This window comes from Trichechus manatus, unplaced genomic scaffold (genome assembly GCF_000243295.1).
Source record: "Trichechus manatus latirostris isolate Lorelei unplaced genomic scaffold, TriManLat1.0 scaffold00085, whole genome shotgun sequence".
Lineage (NCBI taxonomy): Eukaryota > Metazoa > Chordata > Mammalia > Sirenia > Trichechidae > Trichechus > Trichechus manatus.
The window spans coordinates 8,952,798-8,969,757 of record NW_004444021.1 but is presented as its reverse complement, the minus strand read 5'-3'; the positions used below and the strand labels follow the sequence as shown (position 1 = coordinate 8,969,757).

At 35.1% G+C, this 16,960-nt stretch overlaps 1 protein-coding gene and 1 long non-coding RNA gene across 5 annotated transcripts in view; one reads left to right on the top strand and one right to left on the bottom strand.

Annotated features, from left to right (window-relative positions):
- The window catches only part of RUNDC3B (RUN domain containing 3B), a 159,092-nt gene that overhangs the window by 24,868 nt on the left and 117,264 nt on the right, over positions 1-16,960 (bottom strand). For both annotated transcript variants that reach the window (XM_004381494.2, XM_004381495.2), the window contains one exon: positions 6,652-6,773. In XM_004381494.2, the coding sequence (XP_004381551.1) occupies positions 6,652-6,773 (122 nt within the window). The remainder of the gene's footprint in view (positions 1-6,651; positions 6,774-16,960) is intronic.
- Positions 2,529-16,960, top strand: part of LOC111821448 (uncharacterized) — a 20,665-nt gene continuing 6,233 nt past the window's right edge. The window contains exons 1-3 of one of the 3 annotated variants that reach the window (XR_002824874.1): positions 2,529-3,545; positions 4,473-4,569; positions 8,833-9,444. This is a non-coding gene — a long non-coding RNA (uncharacterized LOC111821448). Of the gene's footprint in view, positions 3,546-4,250; positions 4,570-7,468; positions 7,527-8,832; positions 9,445-16,960 lie in introns of those variants that run through there. The other 2 variants (XR_002824873.1, XR_002824872.1) reach the window with 2 other exon arrangements.

Genomic DNA, 16,960 nt, shown 5'->3' with positions numbered 1-16,960 from the left:
GCTGCATTAGCTGGTAGGGGACCTCTGCATGAATCTCTCCTCGCTCTCCGTTCTCTGTCAGTTTTCTCACTCCATTTGGTGCTTGGCTGAGTTCTTTCTCTCCTCATTTGATGTTTTAGGTTTTCAGGATTGTTGTATTCTCTGTTCGGCTTAGTTTTTCAGATCTTTGCTGTGGAGGGACAGCGTGGTGCTTCTGCCTAGAGTGCCATTTTGCCCGAACTCCTCAAAAACAGTCTTCTTGATTTATTAATTAGATTGACTGTTTCTCTTCCCCATCTCATTAATTTCTGCTTTTATCTTTATTATATCCTTTCTTTTGCTATCTTTTGGTTTACTTTGTTGTTCTTTTCCTAGCTTTTTGAACTGGAATATTTATTTTAATTTTTTCATTTTTACTGATAAAAGTATATAAAAGCTATGAATTTTCCTCTGATTATTGCTTTAAATAAACTTCACAAAATCTGATATGCAGTATTTTCATTGTCATTATTTTTTTAAAAATTGATAATTTCAGCTTGTATTTATTTCTCTTTCACCCAAGCATTGTTTCTATTAAACTAATGGAAGGTTTATTAATTTCTAGGTAGAGGGATCTTTTTGAACAAAAAAATTATCAATAATGTCTAGGGGTTTTTTTTCCATCATAATAAGCAAGTACTATTTGTAATGTTTCTACTTTATGAATTCAATGTTTTCTTTATGAGCTAATATAGCATCTTAAGCATCTGTGCTTAAGAAGAAGTATATTATCTATTATGAAGGTGTAAAGTGCTGTGTATATCCAGAAGATCTACGTTATTATGTTAAGTCTTTTATATTCTTTTGTCTTGTGCTGAGAATAATGTGCTAAAGTCTCCTATTGTGACCGTGTTTCTATCCATCTCTCCTTATATCTCATAGTTTTTTTCTTTTATTTGGTAGATAATCCTAACATATCTTAATTGCGGCTTTTTGGCATTAAAATCTGTCATTCTTTGAGATGTTTAATGCTTTTTGGCTTAAATTCTATTTTATCTGATATTAGGTTAGTTACCCTGCTTTCTTAGTGTTGCTATTTTCCTAATATACTTTATTTTTAGCGATTCTGAATAACTTATAATTTTGTTATACAGTGAAACCTGTGAAAGCTAGAAACCTGTCAGAGAAGGAAAACTCAAATATTTTCCACTAAAACGATTACTTCAGGCTTATAAATATTCTCTGAAAGCCAGAACCTGCAAGATGCAGATGGAATCTGAAAATTGCTGGTATTGCAACCCAATTACAAGGAAGTGCAAATGCGAAAGCTGGAAATACTTCCAAGATGTACAAACAAGAGTCAGAAATGAAGGCTCAGTCTTCCACTTCCTTTTGCTTTGTTATTGTTTGTGAGTCATAATATATACTGCTGCTGGTCTCTGAGTATGTCTATTCTTTGCATTGCTGTCTTTTTTTTAACCTGTAAATTTTTTTTGCAGCAAATAACAACATCCATAAATTTGGAAGAAGGTAAGAGATACTAAAAATTCCTTTATTTTTCATTAAAATCTAGCAAAGCACACTTTTTCCCCTTGTCTTGAGAGGTTTTACTCTTTAATTTTTAGTTCTTGCTTTACCTATTTGTAATTTTATACACATTATTACAATTTTCAATATCCACTCCTTCATTTCCTTGAAATTCTTTCAAAATCTTGTTTTGCTCAAAACATAGAGAATCATTTCCTCCTCACTTAACACATTCAATTATGTACAAAAGCAAAAACATTCATCTCACTTTTTTTTTCCTTATTTTACTGAAGAGTGCTAACTTTACCATATAATAATGTTGCTTTTTTTCTTTTTGAGATATTTTTGAGAAGATCATTAATTTCTTAATTTTTATAAGAACTTATTTCCTTTTTTAAAAAAGCTTATTCTTTCACAGCCATGGACAAGATAATAAGAAATTCATCTCTGAGAAGAAAAGTCCAATGTCAAAATGATAACAGAAGAGAAAAATATCGTGAAGGAAACTGTAATTAAGTTCAAATGCCAAAAAATGCAAATTTAATTATGAAAGAAAAGGATAAAATAACTGAAAAATACATAAGCAGCACCAATGTAAACATCAAGAAAGGAAGGGATGGAAATTATGCAGAAATCAATAAATCTGTTTTTGAGTGGTTTCTTCAAGCCTCCACCAAAAATGTTCCCATTTCAGAACTTTCCTGCAAGCAAAGGTGAAGGAAACAACAAAACTTTTAAAAGTTGATGGACTGTCAGTGTATAATGGGTGGCTTCAGAGCTTCAAAAAAAAAAGAATCACTTGAAATGTAGCTTGTGGGAAGTCAAACAAGGTTGAAAAAGATGTTCAAAACTGGTTCACAAAATTAAACCACATCATAAAGGGGATATGATCCTAAAGACACTGCAAATGTCAATGAGACTGCTCTATTTTACAGGGTAATCCCTAATCCAAAAACCAAAACCAAACCTACTGCCGTCAAGTTGATTCCAACTCATAGTGACCCTATAGGACACAGTAAAACTGCCCCATAGGGTTTCCAAGGAGTGCCTGGTAGATTTGAACTGTTGACCTTTTGGTTAGCAGCCAAACTCTTAACCACTATACCACCAGGATTTCCTATGCCTAACAGGACCCTGAAAATGAAGGGGGAAAAATGTCTGCAGGGTCAGCTTTTGAAAGAGTGGCTTACCATCCTCTTGACCATGAGTTTTTTGATAAGGCTAGGAACTCAGAAATTTGTTTCAATAATTTCATCAAAAAACCAAAACAAACAGTTGACATTAGATGTTTTTATTCAAAAGTGAATTTTATCCATATCTTTATTTGAATAGTATATGCACATGTCTGTATATAATTTGGATAAGTATGCAAATCATAAAAAATGGTTTAGCTTCTTTTACAGTACTATAAAATCAAAAAGAAACACTTTCTAGGTTTATGAGGTAGGATTCCTAATAGAGAGCTTAACAGAGATAGAAAAGTGGTAAGACTGCACCCTGTCAAAGGCAGAAAACTTGCAAGACCCGGAAAAACAAGGCAGTCCCGTCAAGTTCTAACTCTCAAAGGTTTCACAGTAGATATTATGTGTATTATGTTTCTTTCTCTACATGATTTTTTTTGCCATTGTGTAAATTTCTGATGTTCACTCAAGTGTGGCATATTATTTTGTTGTTATACTTGCTGTGTTTCTTTTTCTACATTAGTTTTCTTTACTCTCTCTTTTTAAATTCTTTGGTATTTCAGAAGGTTTGTATTTTTGTTCTCATTGTTACCTTTGTGCAACTACAGAAGTTTGATGCCAGCCTCATTCTCTTCCCCTTATAAGTTGTTTGATCTTTTTGCCTGGAAGCCCTGAGTATGTTTTCTTAATTTTAAATGTCTAATAATTTTAGTAGGATGTTTTAGAGTTGATTATTTCAGGTTAATTTTTTCTGGTACCTAGTTAGCCCTTTCAATTTGTAAATTCAGCTTTTCTTTTATTTCTAGACATTTTTCTTGGTGTATCCATTTTCAATATCAGTTCTGTTCCAGTGTTTTAGCTTCTTCAGTGACTCCACTTGTATGTAAATTCAATCATCTTTGCTTGTTTTACAATTCAACCATTTTCTAACATCTTTTCCTTTATCTCATTTTCATTCTGTTGGTTGTTTTCCTGCTTTTCTTCAATGTTCCATATTAAGTTTTCTTTGAACTCTACTCTTTATTGGACACATAATTTAATCTTTAGTTCTGATGACTTTATCTTTTTTCTTCCATTTTTTCCTAGAGTTTAATCAACTTTCCAACTGTCATTTCACTTCTTGTTTCTTGGACATTTCTGTTCTTAGTTTTTGATTTCTGATTTAAATGTTTTTATTATATCTCTAAATGCTTGTTTGAGGATATTTAAATAAAATAATATGGTTGTACTACAATTTTTTTTCTGTTTCACTATTGTTTTTTAAGGGTGTTTCATCAGCTGAACTGTTTTCTCAATTTATACAGCATTTTTAAAGAGTAATTTTGTATAGACAGAGTGCTCCTCAGGATTTCAGTGGACAGGGCTAGTGGGTTAAGGTAGATAATTTTAGGAAATTTTAAATTTAAGATCACCTTCTTCTGTCAGTGTACCAAAGTATAGTTTTCTTACCATAGTATGGATTTTATTGAGGGGGAAGAGGGTTAGGATGCTTTGGGTGGAGAAGATGCATGTCCTTTAATTTTTTGACTTTCTTTGGTTTTACACAATCCTAAATTCCTTTCTTGCTTTCATTTTCTTCCCACCACATGGTTTTTAAAAAGACTCTCTCCCTTCCTTTTAACCCTCTTCTGCCCCTAGGCATTACCTTTGTAGTACTGCTTCTTAGCATCTTACATGTAAGTTTAAGTCCTTTTACCAGGACACCTTTTTTCGTATTTTCACACTTAGGATTGACTTTCTCTTTCTGGATGTGATTTCTGACCATTCTTAGGCCTGCCACTAATGTCACAATTTCTTCTTTTGCAGTTTGGTTTTCTTGGACCGTTTTGCTCTCTATTATGGCTTATTGCACATGCATAAGACATAGCTTGCTTGGATTTGGTGTTTATTTTTCTATTCACAGGTAATATGAAATTTAGTTATTTGGCATCTTCTAGCTATACCAAAGGCTCAGGTTTTGTGTGGTTTCATTTGTTCTTATTGTTTCTCTTTATTATACTTTTTAGAGGCTATACTGATTTGAATTTGCATCACTGCCATTACTTCGACTACCCAGAATTCAGAATTCCTAAATTCATTTTTTTTAAAACCAGATTTGAGGTTGAGAGAATTCTAAGAATCTTACCAACTCATAATAAGAACATCTGCTTCTTTCCATATCAGCTGGTTTTGTAGTTTATTAGGTTTATTATGTAGTCCTTTTTCTTGTTGGGTGAGTTGGTAAATTTTTGTTTTTTTTTAATAAGGTTTTTGGGTACAGAAAGTCTGTAAGTAGGTTCTTATCTGTTATTTAAGTTTGAATTCTTAAAGTCAAGAAATTTATCTTCATAGTATCAAAATGTTCATTATTACTCTTGTCCTGTTGACATTAATTGCCTATACTTAGAAATCAGATCAAAATCCTAAATAAAAGTGTTTTTTAGATGAAGAGACATCACAAATAAATCCACGCATAGTATGGATTTGCTTAAAAAATGTACATATTTTACATTATAACAGTGAATCCAGTTTACTATCTTCCATTTACATTAGTGCCAGTAAGATACTCCAGTATGCTACTATATTATCCACATCATCAAAAATTATATTAATTTGTAGTTAATATACACTATGTACTAAAATATTATTGTACCCTAAGGCCCTTCAGAACATTTCAACAACCATCCCAAAGGAGCAAAAAATTCAGTTCAAAACAATATTCCCATTATCTGAGCCTAACAGAGTTTTCATCTTGTATTCCACTGTACCAGATTCCTCACATCCTATGCCACTCATTCATTATATACTTATTCTATCAATAAATACTTAATTGTCTTTAGGGCCGCTATGCATCGCCATCAGAATCGACTTGATGGCAATGGGTTTTGGTTTGGTATTATATGTCAGACTCTGTAAACACACTGGTGAAAAAGACAGATAAGATCCCTACCCTCATAAAGCTTACATTTTAGAGTGAGTTATAGAAAATAATCATAATATAACACATTGTAACATCATAGACAGTGCCTGGCAAGGGGTGTAGATGGGGGTGGGGTGTCTAAAGTCAATGAGGCCTTCTTTAATGAGATGGCATTTGACCAGAGACTGATAAAAAGCCTACCATGCAAAGGTGTTAAGAAATTTCAGAGCATGGAAAAAGCAAGTGCAAAGATAGCAGAGGCAGGAAACAGTCTGAAGGGTAGCTAGAAGGTCAGTTTGCTTTTTCAGTTTGTTTTCAGTAGACAACAAGGAACAGAGTGGTATGAAATGTGGCAAAAGCTGGCAAGGACAAGATCATGTAGGACTTGAAGGCCATGCTAAGCAGTTTGGATTTTCTTCTGACTGCTATCGAAAGCCACTGCAGAGTTTTAAGCAGGGGTATATAATATTTTTTGGTTTATGTTTGTAAAAGATCACTGATTGCTGTGTCAAGAATGGTCCTGGAAACTGAAATGGGACCATATAATTGAAAGTAGCCTGAAAAGTCTGGAAGATGCAACCTAATGGGAGGGAGGTTGATAGAGCATAGCTGAAAGCAGTAATAGGAAAAAAATAAAACTCTTTTATGTTTATTCCACAAGTTTTTCAGAATACTCAATAAACCAGGAACCAAAAGTGATTCAACAATGATAAAGTAGTCAATTTTATCAAAAACTGCTGAGAAGATTAACAGGATGAAGACAGAGAACTGACTTTAGCAATATGGCAGTGGTTGATGATCTTGATAAAAGTTATTTTAGTAAAGTGGGAGAGACACAAACGCCAAACTGGAGGAAGTAAAAAAAGAGGATAGGAAGTGAGGAAATGAAGGTAATAATTATAGACAGCTCTTTCAAGAAGGTTAGCCACAAATACATGAGAAAGAAACAAGGGCAGACCATGTTTAATCATAATGGCAGCTTAATTCCTAGCATGCTTTACAGCAGTGTCACTCTTCAGCAATACTCTGCAACCAAAACATAGGTAATGAATAAAAACGTAAATTTCAAACAGATTTTTGTCTTACCTTCAGTGATTAAATTTAATGTATCCTGTTTTCCATCTCCTTCTTGTGACTGGCCTGGATCAAGTGAGGTCTGAGAAAGGCTAACTTCAGCTGATAGCTGGTCAAGACTTTGATAACTTTTCCTGTAAAACAAGGATGAAATACTACTATAATTTCTTTTTTTAAAAAAGGGATTTCTAGGGATATTCTTTAACGATTTTCTTCAATTTACTGAATTTGTGATTAATTTCTTCTCAACTTTCCCCCTAAACTATGTCTTTATCCTGGATTCAATATGATGTCCATTATACTTTTTTCCCCACCTCTTTAAAGGTGTATCTGTTTAATCCACTGAAAATGGAAAAGAAAAACAATTTGTCAAACAAATTTAAGTCCTTACACCCAAGTTTGATTATCCAGCTGATAAGAAATAGGGAGTTCTGGTTATTACCAATTTTCAAAAGATTAGAAAATCTACAGATAACTCTTAAAGCAGAAACAATCCTAGTATGATTTAATACTGACTTACTGTCTTCTAAGCACTTCAGAATCCTTCAATGCCTTCATATTACTACAGAGAGTTAGTAATAACAAGTTATTATTACAGATTCCTATAACTTAAAAGATTTTTAAATGTTGGATAAAATGCCTATTCAGTTATGTTAATATACCATCAAGATAATTAACCTCCTTTCCTCATCTATTTGCTACTGTGAGGCCCATTTTCTATTACTCTAATTAATTAGAAGTAAATTATAATAGAAGAAAAATTCAGTTATAAATGGAAATTAAAGGAGTAAGTTAATGAAATTTATTATTAACGTCTCCTAATATTTAGTTCTTCAGGAAAAACCAATCAAGAGATACTCACAACTGTTGTGTTCTTCACATTTCATGTAAGAGAACAGACTTAACTATTATTTCCAAATGTAAATTATTTAGGAAAAGGAATATATTTGGAGGATCAACATCTGTGTTGCAAAGTAGCCAAACTCCATCTGATTTCCTAGAAATGTTATATATTTTATGATACTGTTTATAGGTAAGCACATATAATCTGAATGATCTATTTCATAGTTATTCTCTATATACACAAGAATAGACTTGGTCACAAATTTATCAAAAGTATGTATATTAGGTATGGCCTGAATGTATGCCTAGTCACTATTTTATGTTAATCATGACTCCATCCAAAAAGAGGAGGAATTGGGGAAAGTATTCCTTTACTAAAACTAGGTTGACCATTAAAAATAAAAAATAAAAAAATAGTCAAAGCCCAATAGATTTACCAAGACAGTAGTTATTTTAAATTGCTTTTGTACTTATTCTCCATCAATTTTATTAAGATAAAATTTTACAGGATTTATTAATGAGGAGATAATGTAACAGTTACTTATTTGTTTTTCCTTCTGTCATGGATTGAAATTATATCCCCCCACAAATGTGTGTATCAGTTTGGCTGGACCATGATTCCTGGTATTGTGTGATTTTCCTATATGTTGTAAATCCTGCCTCTATGATGTTAATGAGGGAGGATGGGTGGCAGTTGTGTTAGTAAGGCAGGACTGGATCTACAAGATTGGATTGTGTCCTGAGGCAATCTCTTGAGATATAAAAGAGAGAAGTGAGCAGAGAGACAGGTGGACCTCGAACCACTAAGAAAGCAGTGCCAGGAGCACAACGTGTCCTTTGGACCCAGGGTCCCCACGTGGAGAAGCTCCTAGTCCGGGGGAACATTGATGAGAACACTGACAGAAAGAGAAAGCCTTCCCTTGGAGCTGATGCCCTGAATTTGGACTTTTAGCCCACTTTACTGTGAAGAAATAAATTTCTCTTTCTTAAAGCCATCCACTTGTATTTCTGTTATAGCAGCACTAACTAAGACACCCTGTAAGAAATAAAGTGAAGAAAGAGGTGGTGAAATAACTTTACTAGCTTAAGATACAAGCAGTGTTCTCAGTTTATACTATGATGACGTTTCAAATGTCAGGGGTATAGACGTTCTTAATTATAATTTTTAAATGGCAGGAAATTCTACTGCAGGAAATTTTTGATAATCATAATAGATAATACTTATATGTGCTACACAGCATGTAATAAAAAAAGATACCAATATTTATATAGGAAGAACTTACCAAATACTAGGCATCAATACACCTACTGTATATATCATAACTTATTTAATCCTCACAACTATCCTAGGAGGTTGGCATTATTACTATCCCCACTTGATAGAAGACAAAATGAAGGCACAAGGAAATTAGATTTGAAACTGGCAGCCTGGCTCTAGGTAAGTCCCCTTAACTACTACGCTATTTCGTCTCTACTACAGAAACAAAAGAGCTGGCTTCTTATTTTTCAGAAATCCTTCTTAACGAACAGCCTCGTATGCTGAGAGACCAAGCAAGTATACTCTATTTAATCATATCACTGAAAATTCTACTTAATTCTTATTAAAATCTTATGTCTTTAGCTACGGGGGAAAGCAAGAACACAGGAAGTTAATAAGAGAAGTTATAAATTTCTTTTTCAAATTATTTTTCTGAGCCTAAGACATAGGAGGCTTTCTTTTTAAATTGTATTATGGCTTAAGATGAGTTTCTGACACTGATTTTTCATCATAGTAACCTTTAATATTTTTAATTAAAAAATATATATAGAAATATTTACAAACAGCAAAATATGCAGAAGCAAGAAGACACAGAATTCATTTAATATTGTAAGGACTGAGAGCTAGACAGCACACACTGACAATAAACTCAAGGATTGTCAAAAGTACTCAAAGGCGGAAGCCTGTAAAAGCAGCCTGTGATAACAGCAACACAAAATGAGCTTTCTGGGTCACCTTTTGAAGTTCCTTTTTGAGCATCACCCTTCAAAATCTAAAGTGATTCTGGAACCTTTCTACCCGTTAATTTGTTACATTTAGCGAATAATCCTTGAATTTAGAGGCTTTATTTAACCAAATATCAATGAATATAGAAATAGAATTTGACAATGATGTTCTGGAGCAATAATGAAAATTCCAAGCCTAAATTAAGCACCCAATTCATAAGATATTAAGAACAGTACCATTCAATACCTTCTTTCCATGAAAATGAGTATATAGACCCATTATCTGACAAGAAACCAGTTCAGCTGTTTTTCATAGTGACAAGGAACAGGTTTGGCTTTCACATTCTTACATGATTTACAACATGACTGGCAGCTCCACCTGACAAGCATCTTGTCTTGCAGTAAATTATTTGTCTATGGGGGTTCCATCTTTAAAAGTCCACTACTAAGTCCTGTTTTAGAATCTTAAACTCATTAACATCAAACTGCAAGATTTAAATGTAACCCATCAGACACATCAATCCAATTAACAATCTATTACTATTTCCCAGAATAGGATTTAAAGTATATCAATAGCTTACTTAATCAAAATCTAAGATAGTAAGAGTCATGCGTTATGACTACATAAAAGTTTATAGGTTAATTTTTGCAATTACATTGTTAAATAAAATTAAACTTGCAGGAATTATGCCATATTCCAGAAGCATTTGGGATGTAATAAAATCCACTAGATTCAACATCTAACTATTTAATAGTATTTTTGAATCACTGAAATACAAACTTCTATACACAGGATTGGGCACCAAAAAAATTGTTAAAAGAAAATTAAGCAATAGGCCTGAATTAACTTATTAGTAAATTTTTCTACAATCATATTTTCTAACAATGATCAGAAGTAATGATATGGATAATCTATGTCATTTATTTTCCCATTAGATGTGTTGAAGTCAATAATAACTTACATTATCTGATAGCAGTTTTAGGAGCTCTGGTGGCGCAGTGGTTAAAGCAATCAACTGCTAACCAAAAGATCGGTGGTTTGAAACCACCAGTGGCTCCACAGGAGAAAGATGTGGCAGCCTGCTTCTGTACACATTTACAGCCTTGGAAACCGTAAGGGGTCCACGAGGAGTCAGAATCAACTCAATGGCAGTGGGTGGGTGGTGGGTAGTAGTTTGGCAACAGAGTGTGATGCACAGAAGGGGACAGGATCATCCATATGTAGAAAATAAAAAAATATATACATAGAAGCACATGGATGTACACAGAACAGAGATATACTATTCTTTTTTACTCTTGGTTCAGTTTTCATAGAAATATGTGAAGGGGAAAAAATAAGCATTTGCCATAGCAGAAAGGCCTGGCAATCTACTCCAGAAAACTGTTGTTGTTTGCCATCGAGAAGATTTTATTCCAGCTCACAGCAACCCCATGCAACAGAGTAGAACTGCCTCATAGGGTTTCCTAGGCTATATCTTTATGGAAGCAGCCTGCCATAGCTTTCTCCTACAGAGCCTCTGGGTGGGTTCGAACTGCCAACCTTTCAGTTAGCAGTCAAGTGTTTAACTACTGAGCCACTGGGACTCCCTTCCAAAAACTAGACAATGAAAGCCTTATAGATCACAACAGAACATTGTCCAACATGCTTGCTTTGGACACATCATCAGGAGTAATCAATCACTAAAGGAAGACATTATGTTTGGTAAAATGCATAGGGCCAACAAGTATACGGGAGACACCTGGTGAAATGGAATCGCACGATAACCACAGCGATGGACTTGAACATGCTGGCGACTGTGAGGATGATACAGGACTGAGCAATGTTTTTTTTCTGTTGTATATAAGGTCATCCTGAATCAGAGTTGACTCAACGGCATCTAACAACAACAACAACATAGCAGAATATCTGTATTCTCTTAATTAGTAAAATTAATGACATAAGGATAGCCTGATGGGGAAGGATACATGTGAGTTACGTAAATGCAAAACTTACAAACCATAAAACATTTCTGCAGCCTCTGTGCTTTAGCAACTCCTACAGATGGGAAATGCTGGAAAGGTAATACATGGAAAAGAGAGCCCCCAACACAATGAAAGTGACTGTGTTTAGTCCTCAAAAAGTCATAGGAAAAATTAAAAGCCTAAATAGTAGATCATGAAAGGCATATACTACCTCAAAATTCTCGATAATTTTGCAATCTGAATAACAGCCAAACTGGAAGACGCTGACAAATTTAGAAGACTTAAAAAAGCTTAAGTAGAGGCTTCCAGGCAACGTGGCGCTATAGTCAGAAGCACCACACCGTCCCTCCACAGCAAAGATCCGAAAAACTAAGTCAAACAGAGTCACACGTATAATAACATCAGAACAACAAAAGAGGGAATAAATTGTGTAGGTATAGAACCTTTCGATGGAGAGGAAGGCAAGGCAATACCCAGTAATAATAGACTGGTTCAAACCTAGGAAGATAAGGGTAAATTTCAAGGTAACCACAAAGAAAGTTAACAAACCTACTCATTAAAATAAAGAAGAAAACCCTAAAGTCTCAGTAAAAACAAAACCTATAAAAACAAAATGAATTAAAAAAAAAATAACCACAAACAAAAGGTATTCAGCACAGGAGAGCGAGAGGAACAACAAAAACGTCAGCACCACAAAAAAAACCACTACAAAAGGACAGCAATAAACTCACACCTATCAGTAATTACACCGAACATAAATGGCCTAAATGCACCCACAAAGAGACAGTGACAGAATGGAGAAAAAAACAGGATCCATCAATATGCTGTCTACAAGACACACCTTAGAAACAAAGATGTAAATTTATTAAAAATCAATGGATAGGAAAAAACATATTAAGCAAACAGCCACCAAAAACGAGCAGGAGTGGCAATTCTAATCTCAGATAAAACAGACTTTAAAACAAAATCCACCATAAAAGACAGGACACTATATAATGATTAAGGAGCCAATCCATCATGAAGACATAACCATAATAAACATCTATGCACCCAATGACAGGGCTCCCAAATACATAAACTCTAACAGCACTGAAAAGAGAAATTGACAGTTCCACGATAATAGTAGGAGACTTCAACACACCACTCTTGGTAAAGGACAGAACATTTAGGAAGAAACTAAAAAAAAAATACAGAAGACCTAAAGGACACAATCAGCCAACTTGACCTCATAGACATACACAGAACACTACACCCAACAGCTGCAAAGTACATTCTTTTCCAACGCACATGGAACATTCTCCAGAATAGACCACATCTTAGGCCACAGAGCAATCTTAAACAACATCCAAAACGCTGAGATAATACAAAGTATCTTCTCTCACCACAACGCTATCAAGGTAGAAATTAACAACAGGAAGTGTGTCATAGTTTGAATTATGTCCCCCAAAAAATGTATGTATCAATTTGGCTGGGCTATGATTCCCAGAATTATGTGATTAGCCTCCATTTTGTGATTGTAATTTTATGTTAAAGAGGATAAGGGTGGGATTGTAACACCACCTTTACCCAGGTCTCATCCAATGTAAAGGGAGTTTCCCTGGGGTGTGGCCTGCACCACCTTTTATCTCTTAAGAGATAAAAGGAAAGGGAAGCAGGCAGAGAGTGGGGGACCTCATACCATCAAGAAAGCAGTGCCGGGAGCAGAGCGTGTCCTTTAGTCCAGGGTCCCTGCGCCGAGAAGCTCCTAGTCTGGGGGAACACTGATGAGAAGGCCGAGAGAGAGAAAGCCTTCCCCTGGAGCTGACACCTTGAATTTGGACTTTTAGCCTACTTTACTGTAAGGAAATAAACCTCCTTCGTTAAAACCATCCACTTGTGGTATTTCTGTTATGGCAGCACTAGATGACTAAGACAAAGAGCAAGGAAAAAAAATCAGTTACATGGGAACTGAATAACACCCTGCTTACACATCACTGGGTAATAGAAGAAATCAGAGATGGAATAAAAAAATTCCTAGAATCAAATGAGACTGAAAACACATCATACTAAAACCTTTGGGACACACAAAGGCAGTCCTCAGAGGACAATTTATAGCAATAGATGCACACATCAAAAAAGAAGAAAGGGACAAAATCAAAAACAACTACAGAACTCCAACAAATAGAGAACAGCAAAAAAAGCCCACAGCCACTAGAAGAAAGCAAATAATAAAGATCAGAGCAGAAATAAATGAAATAGAGTATAGAAAAATAGAAAGAAACAACAAAACCAAAAGTTGCTTCTTTGAAAGGATCAACAAACCACTGGGCAGACTGACGAAAGAAAAACAGCAGAGGACACAAATAACCCAAATAAGAAACGAACTGGGGGACATTACAACAGATCAAACTGAAATTAAAAGGATTAAAACAGAGTATTATGAAAAACTATACTCCAACAGATTTGAAAACCTAGAGGAAATGGATAGATTTCTAGAAACACAGTACCTACCCAAACTACCACAAAGTGATGTTGAAAATCTGAACAGACCGATAACAAGAGAAAAGACTGAAAAGAGAATAAAAAAAACTCTTAACAAAATAAAGCCTTGGCCCAGATGGCTTCACTGGAGAATTCTAGCAAACATTCAGAGAAGAGCTTATACCAGTACTACTCAAACTATTTCAGAATATAGAAAAGGAAAGGATACTTCCGAATTTATTTTACGAAGCCAGCATAACCCTGATACCAAAACCAGGCAAAGACGCCACAAAAAAAGAAAATTACAGACCAATATCTCTCATGAATATAGATGCAAAAATTCTCCACAAAATTCTAGCCAACAGAATTCAGCATCATATCAAAAAAATAATATACCACGACCAAGTAGGATTCATACTACGTATGTAAGGATGGTTCAGCATCAGAAAATCAATCAACATAATCCACCACATAAATAAAAGGAAAGAAAAGAATCATATGAGCATCTAAATTGCTGAAGAAAAGGCATTCAACAAAGTCCAACACCCATTCCTGATAAAAACTCTCAAGAAAATAGGTATAGAAGGGAAATTTCTCAACATAATAAAGGGCATCTATGCAAAACCAACAGCCAACATCATTCTTAATGGAGAGAGGCTGAAAACATTCTCCTTGAGAACACGAACAAGACAAGGATGCCCTTTATCTCCACTCTTATTTAACATTGTGCTGGAAGTCCTAGCTAGAGCAATAAGGGAAGAAAAAGAAAGAGCATCAAAACTGGTAATGAAGAAGTTAAACTGTCCCTGTTTGCAGATGATATCATACTATACATAGAAAACCCTAAAGACTCCAAAAGAAAACTACTGGAACTAATAGAAAAATTCAGCAGAGTAGCAGGATATAAGATAAACATACAAAAATCGGTTGGATTCCTACACACCAATAAAGAGAATGAAGAAAAAGAAATCAGGAAAGCAATACCATTTATAATAACCCCTAAAAATATAAAATACTTAGGAATAAATCTAACCAGGGATGTAAAAGACCTATATAAAGAAAACTACAAAACACTACTGCAAGAAACCCAAAGGGACCTATGTAAATGGAAAAACATACCATGCTCATGGATAGGTAGACTCAACACTGTGAAAATGACAATTCTACCCTAAGCAATTTACAACTACAATGCAATCACAATCCAAATACCCACAACATTCTTTAAAGAGATGGAAAAACTAATCATTAACTTTATATGGAAAGGGAAGAAGCCCTGGATAAGTAAAGCTCTATTGAAAAAGAAGAATAAAGTAGGAGGACTGGCACTACCTGACCTCAGAACCTACTATACAGCTACGGTAGTCAAAACAGCCTGGTTCTGGTACAACGACAGATACATTGACCAATGGAACAGCATTGAGAACCCAGATATAAATCCATCCACCTACAGTCACCTGATCTTCGACAAGGGCCTAAAGTCCATCAAATGGGGAAAAGACAGTCTTTTTAACAAATGGTGCTGGCAAAACTGGATGTCCAGTCTGTAAAAAAATGAAACAGGACCCATACCTCACACCATACACAAAGACTAATTCAGAATGGATCAAAGACCTAAATATAAGGCCAAAAACTTTTAAGTTCATAGAAGAAAAAATATGATCCACGCTAGAGGCCCTAATGCACAGCATTAACAGGATACAAACCATAACCAACAACATACAAACCCCAGAAGATAAGCTAGACTACTGGGATCTTCTAAAAATTAAACATTTATGCTATCAAAAGACCTCACCGAAAGAGTAAAAAGAGAACCTACAGACTGGGAAAAAAATTTTGGACATTACAAGTCAGACAAAGTCTAATCTCTAAAATCTACAAGAAAATCCAACTCCTCTACAACAGAAAGACAAATAATCCAATCACAAAATGGGCAAAGGAAACAAAATTCTAACACACACACAAAAAGACCAGATTTACTGGCCTGAAGGAGACTGGAGAAACCCCGAGAGTATAGCCCCTGGACACTCTTTTAGCTCAGTGGTGAAGCCACTTCTGAGGTTCACCATTCAGCCAGGGATTGGACAGCCCCATAAAACAAAATGGGACTAATGAGGCACAGCAGTCCAGGGACAAGGTCTAGAAGGCAGAAGGGGACAGGAGAGCTGGTGATAGGGAACCCAAGGTTGAGCAAGGACAGTGTTGACATGTAATGGGGTCATTAACCACTGTCATAGGGCAACACGTGTACTATTTAATGAGAAAACTATTTTGTTCTGTAAACCTTCATCTAAAGTGAGAATAGCAGCACAACTGGAAGAATGTAATAGATGTCCCTGAATTGTGCATGTAGAAATTTTTGAAACTGTGTTATCTTTGGCTATGTGTATTTTTACCAAAAAAAAAGGTCGAGAAGGGAGAAGGTTGACATGTCGTGGGGTTGTTAACCAATGTCATAGAAAAATATGTGTGCTGACTGTCTAATGAGAGACTGTTTGTTCTGTAAACCTTCACCTAAAGTACAATTAAAAAAAAAAGAAAAAAAACGGGCAAAGGAAATGAAAAGACACTTCACCAAAGAAGACATTCAAGCGGCCAACAGACACATGAGGAAATGCTCGCGATCACTAGCCATTAGAGAAATGCAAATTAAAACCACAATGAGATACCATCTCACCCCAGAATTACTGGCATGAATCAAAAAAACTGGAAATAACAAATGTTGGAGAGGCTGCAGGGAGATTTGAACTCTTATGCACTGCTGGTGGGAATGCGAAATGATACAACCATTTTGGAAAAGGATATGGTGCTTTCTTAGAAAGCTAGAAACAGAAATACCATACAATCCAGCCATCCCACTCCTAGGAATATATCCTAGAGAAATAAGAGCCGTCACACAAATAGACATATACACACCCATATTCATTGCGGCACTGTTCACAACAGCAAAAAGATGGAAACAACCTAGATGCCCATCAACAGACGAATGGATAAACAAACTATGGTACATACACACAATGGAGTATTATGCAACGAGAAAGAACAATGATGAATCTGTGAAGCATCTCATAACATG